The sequence below is a fragment of the Pararge aegeria genome, chromosome 7, assembly GCF_905163445.1.
Source record: "Pararge aegeria chromosome 7, ilParAegt1.1, whole genome shotgun sequence".
NCBI lineage: Eukaryota > Metazoa > Arthropoda > Insecta > Lepidoptera > Nymphalidae > Pararge > Pararge aegeria.
This window is the reverse complement of record NC_053186.1, coordinates 15,037,615-15,058,423: the sequence shown is the minus strand read 5'-3', so window position 1 is coordinate 15,058,423 and position 20,809 is coordinate 15,037,615. Positions and strand designations below refer to the sequence as shown.

Here is a 20,809-nt window from a genome sequence, read left to right as displayed (position 1 = left end):
AGGTTTTCTGTTTTAGACAAGTTTCGGAGACAGTACATAACATCCCTCTAAAGCCTGTGAGGCATTATTTCGGTTTTCATTTACACATTGAATATAGAGTTAGCCCATTAGACCTAATCACAACAAAGTAGACCTAATTAAAATAAATGATTACAAAAAAGGAAAACTATATGTACAAATAATTTAGGTATAAAACAAAGCATAAGATTATGCATTTAAAGTTATAAGATACTAAAACTAAAATTTTTTAAAGTTGGTTTCTTTTAAACAAAAGTTATTATCACTTACACTAGTTTTGGTGATTATATCTATCGGTTAACTACGAACTAAAGATACAAAGGCTCTTTACGCATAACGTCGCTTAGCTAACAATATCGCGGGAATAAATTAACCAAAGTTTTGAGTACACTAGAAACGTTGCCTTACCATATTATGCGAAAATTTAATAACTCTTAAACCCATCTTGCTAAGAAAACCCTTTATTTCGACTTTTCTAGATTCTTCTATATTTCTCTTCTTCCAGGTGATATCGAAAGATTCCAATGTGATGGTAGTGGCCCTTGGGGGCAGGCTACTAGGAATGATAGCGAGCGGTCTTCGCAGCAAATTCCAGCCATACGCAGTGGCTTGTGTTCAGGCCATACTGGAGAAGTTCAAGGAGAAGAAAACGAATGTTGTCACTGCTCTGAGAGATGCCATCGATGCTATTTATCCTTCTGTGAGTATTCACACGTATTAAGTGTCGTTTTGTTACTAGTACCTACTGCTTCAATCCCAAGTAAAATTACAATATTTTGGTTGTTTTAAAAATTTATGCATATATATTGGACTTTTTTCGCTAAGTACGTAACACCTAATCAAAGATGATTCTTAGGCATACATTAACCTTTTACCAATCGAATTTCACTAGGTAACTCATGCAACATAACTTGTCTTATGGTTGTTAGCACAAGGTATCGTATTTGTGTTTGTATTATCAAATTTTAAATTTCTGATATAGATTTATTGAAATACCAGAATGTATCTATTACCATATTTTTTTTTTTTTAATCTCTAGTGTCAGTTTACGAGTACATTACCACCACGAAATCGGTTTCGTAACTTTAGATAGCGCCTAACGTCGTTAGTAATCATCTAGGAGTTGGTGAAACGTTCTTTTTACTACTCGTCACACAAACCATTAGCATCCTACTTAAGCGTTTCCTTGGTTTAGTGAAAACGGGCATATGATTTCTCCATTATTTTTTCAAAGGCGTGTGATGTCTACAAATTTGACGGCCGAGTTGCGCAGTGGGCAGCGACCCTGCTTTCTGAGTCCAAGGTCGTGGGTTCGATTCCCACAACTGGAAAATGTTTGTGTGATGAACATGAATGTTTTTCAGTGTCTGGGTGCTTATCTGAATATTATGAGTATTTATGTGTATTATATTCATAAAAAAATATTCATCAGCTATATTAGTACCCATAACACAAGCTACGCTTACTTTGGGGCTAGATGGCGATGTGTGTATTGTCGTAGTATATTTATTATTATTATTATTATTATTAAAAATCAACACCTGGCCAGCTTGGTGGACTACAGCCTATACCCTTCTCATTCGAAGACCCATGTACTGTAGTTGGCTGCTAAATGGTTGTTAATGATAATTTTTGACGACTTCCCTGGCGCAACGGTGGGCGGTTTGAATTTAAGTAAGAGGTCTCGGGTTCGCGGCAGAGGGATATTGAGAATTTATTATTTCTGAATTTTCTCTGGTCTGCTCTGGTGGGGGGCTTTGCCTGTCGCCAGTTACCATCCTAACGAGAAAGACGTGCCGCTAAGCGATTTAGTGTTCTGGTGCGTCGTAAAAAGGGTATGACAACCATACTCCCTAACAGGTTAGCCCGTCTTACCATCAGGTGAGATTGCTGTGAAGGGCTAACCTGTAGTAGAATAAAAGAAATATATTTTATTTATTTATTCCCATCTTACATTTTTGTCATTACAGGAAAAAGTTTTCCTAATACGACAATGCAGCATGTTATGTAAATTTTAATAATAACTATAGTGTATATGATAAAATCCAAATCGCTATGTTTGTAAATTCAAAACAAAATAAATCCGTCTATAATATGAATGTGACGCTTTATACGGTACGCATACTGTGTGATAGCAGGAAAATGTACCTGGACCCACTAGCGAACGCCAAGCGTAATTATTACATAAAACCGTGCAAATTTTGCCAGTCTGTATGTCATACTTAATTTATTGTATGCTGTAAATAAGTGCTAATGCCATTAACGCAACGAGATTACCACTTTGTCTCTAGAACAGCACTGGTAGTAGAGAAACTAGTATCCCATTAGTCCAATCACTGAATCCCATTATTGACATAAGACTTGGTATTTACTATGCGTGACCTAGACTGGGTCCTCGAATGACGTATTTAAATACTTAATAAGCTGGAAACCGTTATGCGGTATGGGTATTTTAAGAAACAACCGTTCTCGCCATGGCCCTGATTCTATATTACAGAAGATTTTTTTATAAAGATTTTATTATATAGAAATTTACATATTTATAAGGACTAACACCTTTCCTCACATGTGGAATAAAGATTTTTTTTAATAGTACTGACAGTTTAGCGCGTTCATAATTTTTTTTTCACTGGCTACCTCGCTAGTGACATAAATTTTAATATTTCTACGATAAATGGTCATACTTTTAAAATAATTAAACTCGTTTCCACTAAATTTAGGCATCGCCTACTTAGAATGCCTTTCTTTACATGACATGACTCTTGTTCAATTCGTTTATTGTCTTTTTTTTTTTATAATTTCTCTGAAAGTTAGCCATATGCGTTGCTCGATGGATGTTCGTGGCATTAACTTATCACATTTTTAAACTACCTGCTATGTTATTAATAAAGTTATAGGATATAGTTTTAAATAAGATGGTTAGTTAGTATTAAAATATATTTATAGTACCTGCCTACCTACTACCAATTCTAAACTTTAACTGATGCACCTAACTATTAATATTGAGGGAATTTTATTTCTATGGAATATTTTGATTGATGTAGTGCGTAGGTAGGTGTTAATTAATTTAATTACATGTTACCTTTTGTCGACGGCACCGTGGTGTCTTGTGAATTATTATTATTATTATTATAGCAGTCTAAGATGATAGCGGGCTAACCTATAGGGAGTATGGTACCCCTAATTGGTTTCTACGCGACATCGCACATGAACACTAAATCGCTTAACGGCACGTCTTGGCAGGGTGGGCAGAAAATCCTGAAATTATAATTAAAATATTCCCAAATTGCCGAGAATCGAACCCGATACCTCTTGCTATAATTCACAGCTCTCACCGTTGAGCCATGGAATTCAACGGTGACGACTCGATACACTCAGACTGCCGCCCTGTTTACCTTTATATTTTAATGTAGTCTAATAAGATCCGTAAAACCTTTCCCAGACGAATCTTGAAGCAATAATGGAAGACATGCTTGCGGCATTCGATAACAAGAATCCATCTATCAAGGCAGAAAGCGCTATATTCCTGGCGCGGGCTTTATGCCATACGCAGCCAGCGGCTTTCAACAAGAAACTGGTCAAGGCTTATGTTGCCGGACTTTTGAAACTGCTTGAAAGCGCAGGTGAGATTATAAATTTTATTCTATTTTAGGCTTTAGATAACTTTGCCGTTGTTTAACCCCTGTATAGCACTCGCCGTTTTATTTATGATGGAAATTGCACGGGCACTGTCGAAATAAGCAAACAAACGGATAAACAAACTCTTTAAATGCTGCTGATGTTCATGGACCGCGATGATAACTTAACATCAGGTGACCCACTTGTTCGTTTGCCCTCTATTGATATATATAAAAAAAGAAAAAATCAAGTCAACCAATCCGCACTGAGCTAGCGTGGTGGACAACGGGCTTATCCAACTGACCGTGAATTGTCGTAGTGGGTTGATAGGATGAGGCCTAGCAAAGGCACTCATGAAGCCTTCACATTTTTCCATTATTTCGAGGTGACGATGATAACTACATTCGTTATCTTGAACCTGAGGCTAGGAAAGTTCGAAACGCGTCCTGATTCAAAAAGAGCCCACAATCCGCTTTTATTTTGTTATCACTATCTCACAGTCAATTACTAGATAGGGCCTCTATATAATTTACGTTATTCCGAAGTGCAGTGTACAGTGTAGACGCCGCCATTAATGATGTATAAAACTCCTTGAGTTTTACACATCATTAATGGCACCGTCTTATCACAACTTGAAGGGCTGCACAAAGTCTAGCTGGACAAATATTTTTTTAATGTTTATAATGATAATTATTTATACCTAAACGAACATTAAAAATAAACTTGTAAAGTAAATATTCCTTAAGCAATGTTAAGTAAAAAAATTGTTATATAAGATGAAATAAGTACAAAAATCTATGGAGTTTTACATTTATTTAAAATTGAGCAGATCCAGTTGTAAGAGACGCAGCCGCAGAAGCCTTGGGTACTGCAACAAAGTTGGTTGGAGAAAAAAATATCGCACCACACATTGGAAAATTAGACAATCTGAAAGAACAGAAGATCAAAGAGTTTGCTGACAAGGTAGTTATTTTTATTTATGTACCATTCATTGTGATTGTGAACATATGATACATGAAGTGTACAAAGGAAAGCTTATCTCTTCCAGTAGTTATTAAATGTTGTTAATAATAATTTGCTTTTATACATTTTTTATTTCCATCTTCTGCCTTCTTTCTTTATGGCCTTTATTCACTGTGGGACCACAGTAATATTACACTGGCGCAACAATTTGATACATTTGCTTATAATTTTTATTTATTTTTTGTTTACAAGTTACCTTACTGAATATAATGGGCCAATATTTTTATTTTTTATTTATTTATTTAGTTTACTTACTGTTATTAACTAATGAGCTCGCGCTATCGTTATCCCAATGCATTTTATATGGTCATTGAGACACGTCTTCAGTTCGTTCAATAATCAAATAAAGTCAGTGCAAAAAAAAGTTTAGTTTATATTTCAACCTGTGGAGTGTGGATCCTAGTACGCGACGCCAGAGCAAAGGTTTAAGTGCAAACACTTACACTACAATGGTTGTTTTTTAATTTTCAACTTTTGTATTTAAATGTTATGTTTTATTAAAAGTAAATAAAATAATGGTGATGATGAAATAAACGATGTTTGTTTTAGGCTGAGATAAAAGTAAAAGTATCAGCTCCAAAGAAGGATACAAAACCAAAGTCAGCTGCAACCACCATTGGCAAAGGGGACGGTAAACCTGCTGCCGGCTCTTCACAACCCAAACCTGTGAAAAGGATAGCTTCTGGTAAGTAAGTGATGTTTTTAATGAAAAGCTTAACCAGCCTAAGCTTTATTAATGGCGCATTGGGCAGCGACCCTGCTTTCTGAGTCCAAGGGCGTGGGTTCGAAACCCACAACTGGAAAATGTTTGTATGATGATCATGAATGTTTTTTAATAAATAAATATACTACGACAATACACACATCGCACTCTAGCCCCAAAGTAAGCGTAGCTTGTGTTATGGGTACTAAGACGACTGATGAATATTTTTATGAATAATATACATTAATATCAGTGGCGTTCCTAGGGTTTTGAATTTGAGCAAGCCCAGTTACCTAAAGGACAAATTTAACTCATCATGATCTCTAAGTCACCATTCTTGTGTGCTAAATATCAACAAATCAAACAATTTGAAAAACACTACGGTTAGGGTCACCACGCGAATTATGATAAAGAAGTTTCTATGCAATGTTTGCCAAAATTAAAAAGTAATCATAGTGATCCCAAGTGTTTCTTTGAGTTCTGCTCTCTTTAATTCTTATGATGCCTGGTAATTTATGTCGTAACAAGCCGCATTCCAACCATTCTTTTCATTAGAAACAAAATATGCAAAAATTTACCTTTTGTTCGCCAATTATTTTTTGATTTCGCCACAGAAACAATTTGCACACAAATTGAGCTCATATTTAACAATATTTACTATAATTTGTAAAAAAACAAACCAGTAAAAACACTATTCAACTCAAAAAACAATAATAAACTCCTAACTAGTTACTTATCAATAATAATGAATCTGTCAAGTGTCAACTAGTTGTAACGCAAACAATAACGTGTGAAGTTGTTTCAATTCGCTCATCACTAACTTCAACTCGCAATCTGGCATTTGATCTCCATACTAAATTATTAAATAAGCTAGATTGTCACTGCTAAATACATTGAAATTTCTATGAGAGAGAGCAGTAAAATAAAAGCCCCATATAAGCAAATGAGTGCAAGCGAGACAAGGCGGGGCCTCCGATCGCGTACGAAGACACGCGAAGAGCGCGATATTGATAGTTAGGCGCGGCGCCGCGCCGCCTTTCGGCTGGTTGCTACCACAGAGTTTACCTGCCAGAGTAACGTAGTGCTTGCAGTAAAGTAGACAAAGAGTATATACATTATTATGCAAAAGTTAAAACATTGTATTTATATCCTCATTGCTATCAAGTTTAAATTATTTTGGTAATTTAATTTCGGAATAGTCGAGAAATATTTAAAAGAGATATTTATTGTAACGCAAGCCCGGCTTTTCGGCTTGTATGGTAGTACCGCCACTGATTAATATTTAGAATATACATATAAACACCCAGACACTGAAAAACATTCATGCTCATCACACAAACATTTTCCAGTTGTGGGAATCGAACCCACAGCCTTGGAATCATAAAGCAGGGTTGCTGCAAACTGCGCCAATCGACCGTCTTCGTATTTACGTATATTATTCTTAAAAATATTCAGCAGTCATCTTTGTACAAATAACACAAGCTAAGCTTTCTTTGGGGCTAGGTGGCGATGTGTGTTGTCGTAGTATATTTATTTATTTTCCTTAATGCAAAATGATAATGTTTTAAACACTATGGCATGCGTTTTACCAATCTTCCTATTCCTCTATTTGCAGCTGTAAAGAAACCGGCTGCCGGAAAGAAAGCACCAGCCAGGGCACAACCCAGTCCTCCCCGGGAACAAGAATTATCACAAGAGGAAGTCGATGCCAAAGCTGAGCAGTTGTTCCCCGGGGATGTTATCAATGGTGAGTCCCTTTAAACTTGTATAACTGATTTTAAATCAATATTATAAATTTAAAATGCATATAAAAATTTTCGGAACCGATAGTATTTGAACCTGCGACTCTCTGGAATTCCATTTCCAATTTCCAATTGTAACCTTTTGTATTTACTGTTTATAAATAATTAAATTACATTTGCATAAATATCGAGATTCTCTTGGCCAAAATTATAATCGAATATCTTTAAACATAGCATGAAAAACACTACTAAACGGGATATGAAAATTTATAAAAATTATATCTTACATAAGTAAGACGACACAATCGAATATCGGTAGGAAATATACTTTTATCAATGTAAAATGGGGGGAGAGAAAATTTAATTTAACGTGACCTGCCAGTGGCGTGCACAGGGTTTTTGGCCAGGGTATGCATAAATAAGGAAGATGTCATAAATTGGAAATATCCTGCCAAAGAACGGCAACAGGGAACCGAAGATGTTTACGCCCGTTTTTTATTACACTTGTTTGGCAAAATTTTGCTATTTTGGGTTACATTATTGCAAGTTTTTACTTTGTGAAAGTTTAAAAAGATTTTCTTATGGCGTAGACATATTTAAAATTGGTCCAGTACATAGGAGCCAGCTCGGTCCAAACGAACAAACAAATCTTTCCTCTTTATTACTATAGATAATTTAACATTGTCATATAAAATGCTATTACTTCAAACTTGACTAATGACTTATCTCCATCAGGTCTTGGCGACGGAAATTGGAAGAACCGTTTGTCAGCAGTCCAGTCTTTCCACTCAACAGTTCAAGGACTCACAACTGCGGATACTTCGGCGCAAGTCCTTTATCGTGTGCTTAACAAAAAGCCGGGCCTGAAAGATACCAATGTACAAGTCCTAAAGGCCAGGCTTGAGGCATGCAAGTACATTACAGAAAACTTCCCAGTTTCCACGTGAGTAATTGATTATGAGAAACTAGGACTTAAGAGTTTGCTTGGGTAAACTTTAATTTTGTCTGTTTCTGTCCTGCCTGTGTAAAAAATATTAAGTAAATCAATGGTGCACCAAAGCATCATATTACATCTACCTGGTCATCAAATAAGATTCAGTGAGTAGCGGACGAAAGTGGCAAAAGACGCAGTCTCCATTGTAAAAAAAAAATATACTAAAGATAATTTTTTTGACGATTAATTTCATTGGCCCTAAAAGGTCGCTTACGGGGAATACCCCGTAAGTGATGCAATGACATATTGAATTTCCTTACTCGCTACTTAACTTGCGGGGAGTCCCCGCATGCTTTATATCGACCGCGTTATCAACCAATAAAAATGAGCCTTCAGGTTCCTCACATTTCAACAGGACATCAGCAGATTTCGTTCTCCAAGACGTAGTGACAAAACTCGGTGAAACTTCCTGTTCATCAGTCTCATCGGATTGCCTGACATCCTTAGCCGAAGGTTGTGGCCTTGAGCACGTGTTAAACGAGGGTTTAACCTTCGCAATGGACTCGCAGAAGAATCCTAAGGTGCAGGCGGAGATGTTAAACTGGATGGCCACCGCAATAAAGGAGTTTGGATTCACGTAAGTTGAAAATTATTTGAACTCTTATGCTTCGTTTTTCCAGGAGGTTTTTTCGGATTAGTATTACAGATTCCTTTTTTACATTTCTGGGTTATGTCCTAAATTTACAGTTTATGTTCAGAAATACTTGTTACCAGCACTGCGTTAATAAATTAGTATTGCTTATAAATATCTTTGCCGCGTGATGAAGGCAGATGAGAACACAGTTGTATTCTCAACTGCCTTCATCAGACGGAGATAACGGAATCCTCTGTGCTACTACTACCATACACTGCCAATTATATGATAACCAACCCGCCTGCCCATCGTGGTGGTTATGGGCAAATCCTCCAGTTGGGAGAGACTTCTAGTCCAGCAGTGGACTGTAGCATATTACAGTTGATGGTAAAATGTTCTTAAGTTATTAAACCCGGTTGTTATCACAAACATGTTATACAAAGCGGTGAAACCCGCCATCACTTCATCGGTGTAGCGATGAAGATATTAAGCATTCAATCTTTCTCACCTTACTAGCCCTCCGCATTAATACGCTGATGAAAAAAAAAAAAAAAAAGAAATCCTAAAGTCTTTGAACAAGATTTGGCAAGAAATCTTAAACTTTACTATTGCAGTTTTGTTTCATGAGTTTAAAATATTTATTTGTAATACATCGTACTATCTAGCCTGCGTTCTTCGTGTTTTACATATCCCGGAATCGTTTGTTTTTTTTGGGATAAATGTAGCCTATAAGTAGCCGATATTACTCTTCGTCCTCTCAACTACCTATATACCAAAAATAAAGTCGATTGCTGACTTGTTTGGGGGAGTAAAGTAAGGACAAACAGCAAACACAATTTCGCATGTATAATGTTAGTATGGATTTATGAATGAATATACTTATTGTTTGTAGAATGAACGTCAAAACAATAGTAGTACACACAAAGAAAGCCTTAGCCGCAACAAATCCCAACGTACGCACATCAACAGTTAATTTCCTCGGAATACTTTCACTGTATGTCGGACCTTCCCTATTGAACCACTTCGACAGTGAGAAGCCAGCGACAAAACAATTGATCAGCTTGGAAATGGATAAATATGCTAATAGTACGCCGCCAACGCCTACGAGACAGTTGGGAACAGTCAGTAAGGTATGTCTTTTTTGAAATATTGACACAGTACCACTTGTGATTTGTGAATAAGCGTTTTGGACTTTTCGAGTTTGAGTATCAAAACAAATGTAAATGTGAAATGAACCTCCATTACCTGGTTTAAAAATCGCATGTTCTATGTTGAGGATAGGAAGATGGCGTAGCTTTACTTTATTTTTTATGTAATCATCAGATGAAAGATTGTATTTACGGGTACAATCCTTTTCTACAGAAATGAGTTGTAAAAGAATAGCACTAATAAATTCTATCTCTCATCTAAGGGTTTGGATCAGATTAGTGACCCTTTAGCATAACTGTTGTAACCCTATCAAAAACTTTTCTTTTTTAGTCTGCAAGTAAAGGTTCGATGGGCGATGAGATTGAGGAACCGTATGAAGAAGCGATTGACGATGAGCCGCCCGTGGTCGACGACAATCGGCCCCGGACTGACATTGCACCGCTCATTACTGATACATTGGTTGCTGAATTCAACGATAAGAACTGGAAGGTATATTAATATAGTTTAAAACCTTTTTTAAATCTTTAATTAGATCTTATAGATTACAAGATTGTCTTATAGTCATCCTTCTATTTTGTTATCTTCCCACTTGTCAAGATATAAATAACCAGTCCGCCTTTCAGCTAATACTTTAGGCTCTGGTCGACATCCCAGGCCATATTACTTTTCAAGAACCAATTAAATTTGATAGAGTTGTGTTGATAATTTTATATTTCTACTACCTTTTGGCTCCATCATCAGACTCTGAAAACCATTTTGGGCTGTTTTACTTTTCAAACAAAATGGAGTTTTGAGTCGACCTTTTGGTTCTAGTATTTGAAAAGCTCTATATTATGTTCACAAAGTAGGGTATGTTATACAACTTGCAACGTGAAAACTGAATTATTATTTACATGTTTTAGAGCTATTTTATTTACTTTCTCTCAGAATTATATGCGAAATTGAAACGCTAATAGTTTTTGAGTAAACTACTTCCATAGTTTTAATTGAAAGAAATCAGATACTGCCCTAACATCAACTGCAAAATTAAAATCAAGTGACTCCAGTCGCATTATTAGGTACGCGTCGGTCTTTTATCTTCAATAGGGTTGTCATAAGTAAACACTTAGAATGTTTGGAATTAGTTTGTATAGTAAAATAACTATGCTTCTTTGAAATAAAATGATATGAAATATTTATTTTGCTAAATATGGGTTACTTATTGGTGTTTGGGATATAAAGTTCCAACATATTCTGTTAATACATCAACATGCAAAATTTAAACATTAAGTTATGTTAATAATAATCTTATTTGTTATCAATTATAAAAAATAATGTACTGAGATTTATAGTGTCATATTAAATCATTGTATTAGTTATTTAATCACAATTCTAAGTTTTAATGTCAAATAAATACAATTAAAATTAAAATTTAATTCACATGTCAGAAAATTGAGGTCACGCACACATGCAAAATTAAGCAGGAACCACAGATATTTCATGATACTCATAGCAGCTAAGGTATTCTGCTATGGTATAAAATGATCTGTCACACAACCATAGAAACAGTTTCCTTTTAAAGGTTTTCAAGGGTAGTTTTTTTACATTTATTTAAATTATATTATATATTTGGCAGCTCATTGCGTCAGGCGATTTTAAAGTCTGTGCAAGTCGGTATTTTGGTATTACTAATTTATTTGGATATCGCGTGATACTTTTTGGGTTTAAATCAGTCTTCTTTTCAAAATACTCAATATTTCTATGTACGAATACACATACCTCATATATGTATAAGGAAGGTAAAGTTAGTATTTTATGTTTTTTAAATACAGATCTGCATGATTCAGTAGGATTCGTTAGGAGAATGCTTCTGATACATTTTTTCTGCACTAGAAAAAGTTTATTTAAATGAATGGAAGAGCCCCATACAACTATAACATAGCTTTTGATTTAATATATTTAAATAGGATGATTCCTTATGAAATATACTTATGCATCCTTCAACAGTACTTTGTAATTCGTTTACACGTTGTATAGAGGTACGAAGTTGTGATAAGTTCTGGATGAAGTGGGGCAGGGGGGTGTGGAGCGAGGCAAGCATCCTAACTGGCCCCAGTACTAAAGGCAGGAATTCGGACTGTCGCGACGCGGTCTATATTATTTCGGAACTTAACATGAGATCGATGGCGACAAACAATATCTTAAGACTTTACTGTGATACTACCATAATATTGCATCATAACCAAAGTTACAGCAGGCATTCCAAAATGTCAAAATGCCTTATAGTGTTCGCCATAGGATGCTAATTTGCAAATTAATTATTTTCTAATTTCTCCAATGTATTTTTCTTTGTTCTATTTTAGGTCCGTAACGAAGCATTGGACAAAGTCAAGGCCATAATCCAAAGCTCAGCACCAATAAAAGCCTCATTAGGAGAACTTCCCGCAGCGTTGTCTGCCCGTTTGTTCGATTCCAACTCTAAGCTAGCTCAGAGTGCCATACAAATTTGTGAGCTACTCGCAGCTGCTTTGGGAACGAAGTGTAAACAGCACGTGAGGACTTTCTTCCCGCCGTTTTTCCAAGGTAACTAGATTATAATTTATACATATATCAACACCCAATTTTTATCGTGAGCGTTTAATTAGATAAGATTGTTGTCAACAAAAAATGACAGTGCATCGAAATTTAAGAAAAATAGAAAGAATAACTGCATACCGCGAAAGATTATAAGAAGGTAATTCATGTCCTACCAAGGCATAAATTTAAGGAAATATATTTATTGCGCTAGGTTGCTATACATTAGATACATTTCTTATTGACAAGGTTGTTTGGAAGCAGTGAGATCCGCTGTCATCTCCCGCAAGACGGAAAAATGGTTATTAAATGTTGATAGTCGACAACAATCTAATCACAACAAAGTCATTTGTTTTGTTTATAAGCAAATGTGTTTTCATAATGAACATGATTGCAACTGGATAGGTATCAAAACATTGGAAACCAACGAAATGTAATTTTTTTTTACTAATTGAACACAAAAAGCTAAATCTAAAAATACACAAAAAGTTGCTGAAAAAGTTAGGGTACCCTACCCGAAGCGTGCCAATACACAGGACAGAAGCTAAGTAATGGGGTCCCCATTACTTAGCTTCTGTCCCACCGTGCGTCCATCTATATGCCATCGGACTGTATCTCATGAATCGTAATAGTTAACGAGTTGAACTTGGCTATTTTTTTGCCCTTGACTGCAATCTTACTCTATTTTAAGTATTTATGCAGCCGAAGATGGTGGCGGCCTTACCTGTTAGAGGTATGGCAATTATATTAAACCCATACTCCTTTCTCTTTTTTTGACGCTGGGAAATGCATTTACGCATCCCCTACGGAAACATAGCAGCTAAAGCTGGACTAAAGCCTAACGATGTGACTGTCACGGGAACATTTTGGCAATCGTCCGCGACTCTGCCAGCAATCCTATACCCCTCCGGATTCTACGGGGCATCGTACTGGAACGATAAACCGCTTTGCGGCACACGTCTTTGGGTATAAAAATGGATTTAATTTTGTTGTAGCGTTCGGCGATAGTAAACAATGGATTCGGGCAGCAGCGGTTTCATGTGTTGAGGCTTGGTGCAAGGAAGTCGGTCCACAAGCCGCCTTCGAAGGGGAGATGGTATACGACGCACTCAAAGCCGGCTCGCCCGTACTACGAGCATCTCTGCTGCAGTGGATAGCTGAGAAACTACCTTTAAGTAAGGAAATTACAATAAATAGATATACTACCAGTGGCATTCCTAGGGTTTTGAATTTGAGCAAGCCCAGTTACCTAAAGCACAAATTTAACTCGTCATGATCTCTAAGTCACCATTCTTGTTGTGCTAAATGACAAACCATATCAACAAATCTTTGAAAAACACTACGGTTAGGCAGTGGCGGTACTACCATACAAGCCGAAAATCCGGGCTTGCGTTAAAATAAATATCTCTTTTATCGCCGCGCCGTTCGGCTGGTTGCTACCACAGAGACTACCTGCCAGAGTAACGTAGTGCTTGCAGTAAAGTAGACAAAGAGTATATACATTATTAAGCAAAAGTTAAAACATTGTATTTATATCCTCATTGCTATCAAGTTTTAATTATTTTGTTAATTTCATTTCGGAATAGTCGAGAAAAATTTAAAAGAGATATTTATTGTAACGCAAGCCCGGCTTTTCGGCTTGTATTGTAGTACCGCCACTGTATACTACAACAATATACTCATCGCCATCTAGCCCCAAAGTAAGCTTAGCTTGTGTTATAGGTACTAAGGTGAGTGACGAATATTTTTTTTTTAATAATATACATAAATACTTCTAATATACAGATAAACACCCAGACACTGTAAAACATTCATGTTAAACATTTCCCAGCTGTGTGAATCGAACCAACTCAGACAGTAGGTTATCAAACAATAAAATGTTATCGTTAAAAATTTTCAGTGATAGGAATAGAATAGTCAATTTATTTAAAAAGCGGTTATAGCCTAGTGGGTAGGTCTTCAGCTTAGGCCTTCAGCCGAGTTTGAATCCCGGAACGCACCTCTAACTTACATATCTCTTGCTTTAACGGAGTAACAAAAAAATTCTTGAGGACACCTCTTGTTGATAGACACAGAGCGGAAAGTTGCCACTTGAGTCTCAATACAAAACTGAATTGGATGGATAATGGATCCGTACTTATAAACCTTTATTCAACTACTAGTATTTACCATCTACGAATATTATTGAATAAATATTTTTAAATAATAGTTGTTGCCCGCGAATTCGTCCGCGATTATTTCGGTTTTGAATTAATATTTTACCGCTTTTTTTCCGGGAAAAGTGTAATACGTCTTAATGTCAATAAATTCACCCAGATAATTAATATATCCAAATTAATTATCGCCTTGCAGTACCACTCAAAGCCTTCCCACGGGAAGAGTTAACAGTATGCGTGCCGATACTCTTCGCCTGCATTGAAGATAGGGCGGCAGATGTACGTAAAGCGTCCGCTGACTGCGTACTACCTTTCATGCTTCACCTCGGGTATGATTCCATGCACAAACAGATGGACAAACTAAAGGTAAGACATATAGATTGATTAATGAAATAAATAAATATACAACTAAAAAAACACATCCGATCATCATCCTCAGCATATGAATGTCGCTCTCCCGGGCACGTACCTCTGTCACGGCAGTGCATTTTAAGCACTAACCCACCACGCTGTTGAGAGATAACTTTTATTATGTTTTTATAAAACGAATAGGTGCCCCAAGTTAATGTAGAAATAGTATCAGACAGGTAAAAGTATAAAGACTTTGTTTATATTTATGATATAGTATATTGGTAATTAATTTAATATTTCTTTTAATTTTTAGCCTGGCTCTAAGTCTGTAGTTCAAGCTGCGTTAGACAAAGCACGACCTAATCTACCGGTACAACCCTTGCCATCGAAAGGCAAGAAGGACGAGCCTAAAGGTGTCAAGTCTGCCGGCGCGCTCAAAAAGGAAGCCGAAAAGAAGGGCGTGCCAGCTGCCAAAGCTAAGGTATGTATTCAAATAGTGTAAAAAGGTTTTTATTATTTGTAAAGCGCTCAGGCCACGTTGGCCAAAATTTGTTAAAATCCTGCCGGTTCAGAAAATTCTATATGCATTTAAATTTTTTTTTTATATTTTCTCTCAAATTTAGATAACGCTATAATAAAAATTTATATGTAATTACCAATGAAAATAAACCTGTCATACTAGACTCCATAAATTAAGTTATTAATTTAAGAATCTGTTGTTTATTTAATTAATTTAAGACCGTGAAATCAGGAAACCCATACAGGTTTCCTGATTTCACGGTCTGTAAATATAGTGGCTCTCTGTGACTCTTTTGTGTATATCTGACCAGAGACCGTTTGCGATTTCGCCTTTATCATGTTTGTATCCAAATGTTTATTCACAGGTGGTAAAACCAACATCCGCAACAAGTCGCGGCAAGAAAGAGGACGAAGATTGTACGCCATTACTGCCAAACAACAACGCAAAGAACCAACGCATAGTCGACGATCAGAAATTGAAAGGTAAATACAGACGTACACTAAGTGTCCCCGCACACGTGCCACTGGCAACAGCCAACAGAACGTTTTCATACGTTTTATATTCGCCGCACATGGTTACCGACGGTTTCGCCACACGCTACAAATCGGCGATACTTAATGATAAGAAAAGTTACGTTTACGTTAGTGGCCGCCTTTTTTGTAGTAGTAACTTTATTTCTGTCGCCAAGCAGCATTGCTTTGTACGGGTTTGAAGGGTGTGGTTGCCGGTATAATTACAGGACCTCATCAGATTGGTTGACACAGGGCGTTACTTCGCCGGATGTGTCCCTCGCATACCCTGCGAAGTATTTATGTTCACTTTAGATTTTTTTCGCTAGGGAACGCTCGCTCGAGAACGTAAAAATACTTAAGACAGGAGACAAAAATTATATCCCCGATTATACAACGTGTAATTGAAAACCGAAATAATACTTCCCAGGCTTTAGAAGAACATTATGGTACTGTCTCTGAGACTAGATACTGAGATAGTTTTTGGGTAAACCATTGCCATAGTTTTTACTGAAAGAAATCAGATACAGCTTTACATAACATGCAAAATTATACTCATGTGACTCCTCTCACTTTATTATGTACGCGTCGCGTAGCGTAGGTACTATGCGCGTGTCGGTCTTTAATCTTCGATAGGGTTGCCATAAGTAAACACTTGAATGTTGAATTCCTTTGTATGGAAACAATATATATATTTCCTTTTTTTATATGCTTCTTTTGATTTAATATTTTACAGGGGATTTCTTATGAATCATAGTTATGCATACTTCAACATTATTTCGTTTACACGTTGTATAGCCTTACAAGAGATAAATTTAACATAATTATCTACCACCAGGGAATAAGAGAAGTTTACCCAATTTACTATTACACGTTTATTATATGGATACTTTTTCCATTTGTGCGCCAATCGGAGCGTTGATAAAACTGAGAGAAGATAAAATTTTGACCTTTCCCTGGGGAGAAAAAATGTCACCTGCCCATGCTAACCAAGCTAAAAAGATTTATTATCTATTTAATTTTGATGAATTTTAGTTCTCAAATGGAACTTTACCACTCCTCGTGAAGAATTTTTCGAACTGCTCAAAGAACAGATGTACAGCGCGGGTCTTAACAAGCAACTAGTGGCCAACATGTTCCATAATGACTTTAGGTGAGTGCTATTTAACACTTTTCTTCTAAGGATCGATTGGAGGTAGTTAAACTAAAAGGATTAAAATGAAATCTTAATAACAAGACACTAAAAATGTCGTTTAGCACTTTTGATATAGAAAACACTTGTCTTCGAACGACGGCTTCCATCGTCTGACATTGAAAAATTTCTGTGAGTTGAAGTGTGACGCTATGCCACATTTGTAAGGCCTAAATGTACAGTATCCAACCCACTTTATATCCGCATATAGCTTTGGATATTGTACGTTTGGATACTTTACGTTTAAATTCGTCCAATTTATAGCATCTCGGTTGACAACAACCTCACTGGCAAACCAGCACATAATATTTTTCTGGAAAACGCATACTAATACTATTACTTTTAACAGTATAAAAACATAATAAATTAATTAAATTAAGAAATCTTTTGTATACTTTCGGCTAAATCAATAGAAGAGATTGCTATAAGATAAAATGGCTAATAATTTTTTAATTTCTAAATTTATAGGTACCACTTGAAAGCCATAGAAGCACTATCCGAAGATCTCCACGAGAATGGCACAGCTCTAATGGCAAACCTTGACCTGGTCCTTAAATGGCTAACACTGAGGTTCTTTGATACAAACCCATCGGTTATCCTCAAGGGCTTGGAGTACCTAACAATAGTGTTCCAGTACCTGATCGACAGTGACTACACCATGGCAGAGTATGAAGCGAACTGTTTCATACCTTATTTGGTTTTGAAGGTATGTATTTGTATTCTTGTCAGTGTGTCTCAAAAGAATAGGCAAATGAAGAGAAGTGAACTGACAAGATTATCTTTCAGTAGGAGGGATAGAAAAGTTAATTTTGAAATGAGTGTCAATTCTGGTGTACACAATTCTACTACTATAATCTAAATTGACTGATCTAAAATTAGTGCTATACTCTCTACAGGGAACATTGTGAGAAGTTAAAGAAGCTGAGTTTCTTTCCAGCTTCTTCTGCATCTGCCTAGAATCTGCCTCCCGAACAAGTCGTAGAGTCACTACAAACAGACAGACTTGTCGTTTCATAAGTTCTTATATTAGGCCTTGAAATAAATGAATTTTGAATTCTGAAGCACTACTATCTGTTGTTTTAGTTTACTTCAGAGATTTTGGTACAACAATCGACACCACTGTCACTGTGAGCGGACTCTCCTATGAGCGTTCTACACAATCTGAACAGCGCATTTAAATAAATAAATTTCTGGAAACCAAAATCAAGCAAATGTACTAAATGAAATATGAATAAATGAAAATGTACGAAATTGAAACTGTGCTTGCAAGAAATGATATACTGCATCTGCACATTTTTCAACAGCTACTACAGCAAACTAATCTTAATTTTAATTTTCGTACAACCTTGTTTTCATTCGATATACCCAATTCTTAAGGAAGGTTTATAAGTTATTTACGTCACGCTACGACCCTTGGCACTAGGAGTCGAGTGAAGGGTGGGCGATGTGACGCGGTAGGTCTTGCGCTGGTATTAAAGTTAGTTAAGTATTTTGATGAGAGCGCTCTTTACCCCGCCCAACTTCCTAATACGTGTATAAATAAAAGTTGTGTTTATAAATTGAAGATTGTTTTTTAATAATTGATATTTCTTTTTTAGGTGGGAGACCCCAAAGATACTGTCAGGAATGGTGTGAAAGCTCTATTCAAACAAATATGTGTAGTTTATTCCGTCACCAAGCTGTTTGGATATCTGATGGAAGGATTAAAATCTAAAAATGCAAGACAAAGAGCTGGTATGTAGAATTGTTATAAAAAATTGTATGTATTTACTTTTCATGAAACTTTCTTTATATAAATAAAAAAATACTACGACAACACACACATCGCCATCTAACCCCTAAGTAAGCATAGCTTGTGTTATGGGTACTAAAATGACTGCTGAATATTTTATGAATAAATATGTATTATATATGTATAAACACTCGGACACTGAAAAACGTTCATGTTCATCACATGAACATTTTCCAATTGTGGGCATCGAACCTTGCCTTAGATTCAGAAAGCAGGGTCGCTGCCCACTGTGCCAATCGGCCGTCATATCGGTTCACCATAATCATAGACTGTGCTTCTCAGAGTTTAGTTCCAAACCATCATCGTTAGCCAACCAATAGATTTTCACTGCTGAACATAGGTATTTTGAATTTCCTATAAAAGGTACGCAATTCCAAATACTGGTGGCTTCCTGAGAATCGTTAAATGTCATCTGCCCACCTTGTTGGAAGTCTTAACAGTGCCAAATAGTGGGATGTTAATATGATGAGGATGTTATGTATACCCGTACTCGTTTGCAGAGTGTCTCGAATGCATCAACCATCTGCTCGAGACGTACGGTTCTGCGGTTATAACTGGCGGTGTGGGCGCATCGTTGCGAGAGCTCGCACGCCACATCGGCGATCGGGACAACGCAGTACGTTCCGCAGCGCTCAACTGCGTCGCGAGCGCCTACTTCCTTGATGGAGAGAAGGTGTACAAGATGATCGGTCAGGTATGTACCGTAACCATTTACTTAGGACATTTCTTGGCACGAAAGCATCTCCAATTATCCTCACTTAATATTATAAATGCAAAAATTTGTTTGTGTGTTTGCCCTTGCTTCACAAATAAAAGCAACAAATTAAATCGATTTTTAGCCTTTAGTTAGTTGATAGGATGGAGAGAAACATAGGCTATGGGTTATCCCAGAAAATCTAACGTTTTCTGTGGGATTTGTAAAAACCAGTAATCAACGCAGACGAAGAACGCTGGCAATAGCTGGTAGCCATATAAAATGAACTAGATATATAAATGTAGATATTAGAAGTATTATTCGTAGATGCACTTGAGTAGCAGACTCTTAAGTGAATCTACGAATAATCAGGGAAAAAGCATTGTTTTATTGACGTCAAACAGAGTAATCACCCGAATTACACGGTTCGGGTTTTCACATCTTAGAGAAGCGAAACACAGGTTTACATTTATCCAGGTACGTCTCGCAAACGGTTCGCAAGTGTCCTTTACGCAAGTTTGGTATGTCTCCTATACGGATCGTAAGTGTCTTTTATCCACGTTTAGTACATCTCGTATACGGAGTGAAAGTGTCTTTTATTTAAGTTTCCTACGTCTCGTATACGGGTCACAAGTGTCTTTTATGCAAGTTTAGAATGTCTCGTATACAAAACGCAAGTGTCTTTTATGCAAGTTTAGAACATCTCGTGTACGGATCGCAAGTGTCTTTTGTGCATGTTTAGAACGTCTCGTATTCGGATCGCTAGTGTCTTTTGTGCAAGTTTACGTAGGTTTAAATTTTTTTATAATTGAAATATTAATAAATACACTTGGTTTTACTGACTTCCGATTTAAATAAGCAAACTGGTAGCTTTGTTTATTGTCCCGTTCCATTCTATATGACTCGTGCTTAGCCGAATAAGTCGTAATTTAAACCTATTTATTTGGCCGAGTACGAGTAATTGAAAAACGGCCGACTATGCCGATTACCGAGTTATAAACGAGTAATCGTAATCCACCACCAGTCTATATCGTCACAATCAAATTTGAAACGTCATTAAAGCTTTTCCAAGTTATACGTAACATATCGGTTGCATATCGCTAAACAGATATCGGCCCACGGTATCAGCTCCATTTATCGTGATAATTTATACATACCTTAACTAGTAAGATTAGTTCATAAGTGTATTCTAGTTTTACAGTATGAATTTATTGATACCGC

The 20,809-nt window shown here is 36.5% G+C and overlaps 1 protein-coding gene across 5 annotated transcripts in view; it reads left to right on the top strand.

Moving 5' to 3' along the window:
• Positions 1-20,809, top strand: part of LOC120625461 (protein mini spindles) — a 47,175-nt gene that overhangs the window by 10,020 nt on the left and 16,346 nt on the right. For all 5 annotated transcript variants that reach the window (XM_039892543.1, XM_039892541.1, XM_039892542.1 and 2 more), the window contains 18 exons: positions 524-718; positions 3,461-3,641; positions 4,466-4,599; positions 5,209-5,344; positions 6,978-7,109; positions 7,840-8,047; positions 8,454-8,675; positions 9,565-9,802; positions 10,152-10,310; positions 12,164-12,383; positions 13,370-13,549; positions 14,727-14,896; positions 15,195-15,362; positions 15,766-15,883; positions 16,946-17,063; positions 17,571-17,808; positions 18,701-18,836; positions 19,395-19,588. In XM_039892543.1, the coding sequence (XP_039748477.1) occupies positions 524-718; positions 3,461-3,641; positions 4,466-4,599; positions 5,209-5,344; positions 6,978-7,109; positions 7,840-8,047; positions 8,454-8,675; positions 9,565-9,802; positions 10,152-10,310; positions 12,164-12,383; positions 13,370-13,549; positions 14,727-14,896; positions 15,195-15,362; positions 15,766-15,883; positions 16,946-17,063; positions 17,571-17,808; positions 18,701-18,836; positions 19,395-19,588 (3,147 nt within the window). The remainder of the gene's footprint in view (positions 1-523; positions 719-3,460; positions 3,642-4,465; positions 4,600-5,208; positions 5,345-6,977; positions 7,110-7,839; positions 8,048-8,453; positions 8,676-9,564; positions 9,803-10,151; positions 10,311-12,163; positions 12,384-13,369; positions 13,550-14,726; positions 14,897-15,194; positions 15,363-15,765; positions 15,884-16,945; positions 17,064-17,570; positions 17,809-18,700; positions 18,837-19,394; positions 19,589-20,809) is intronic.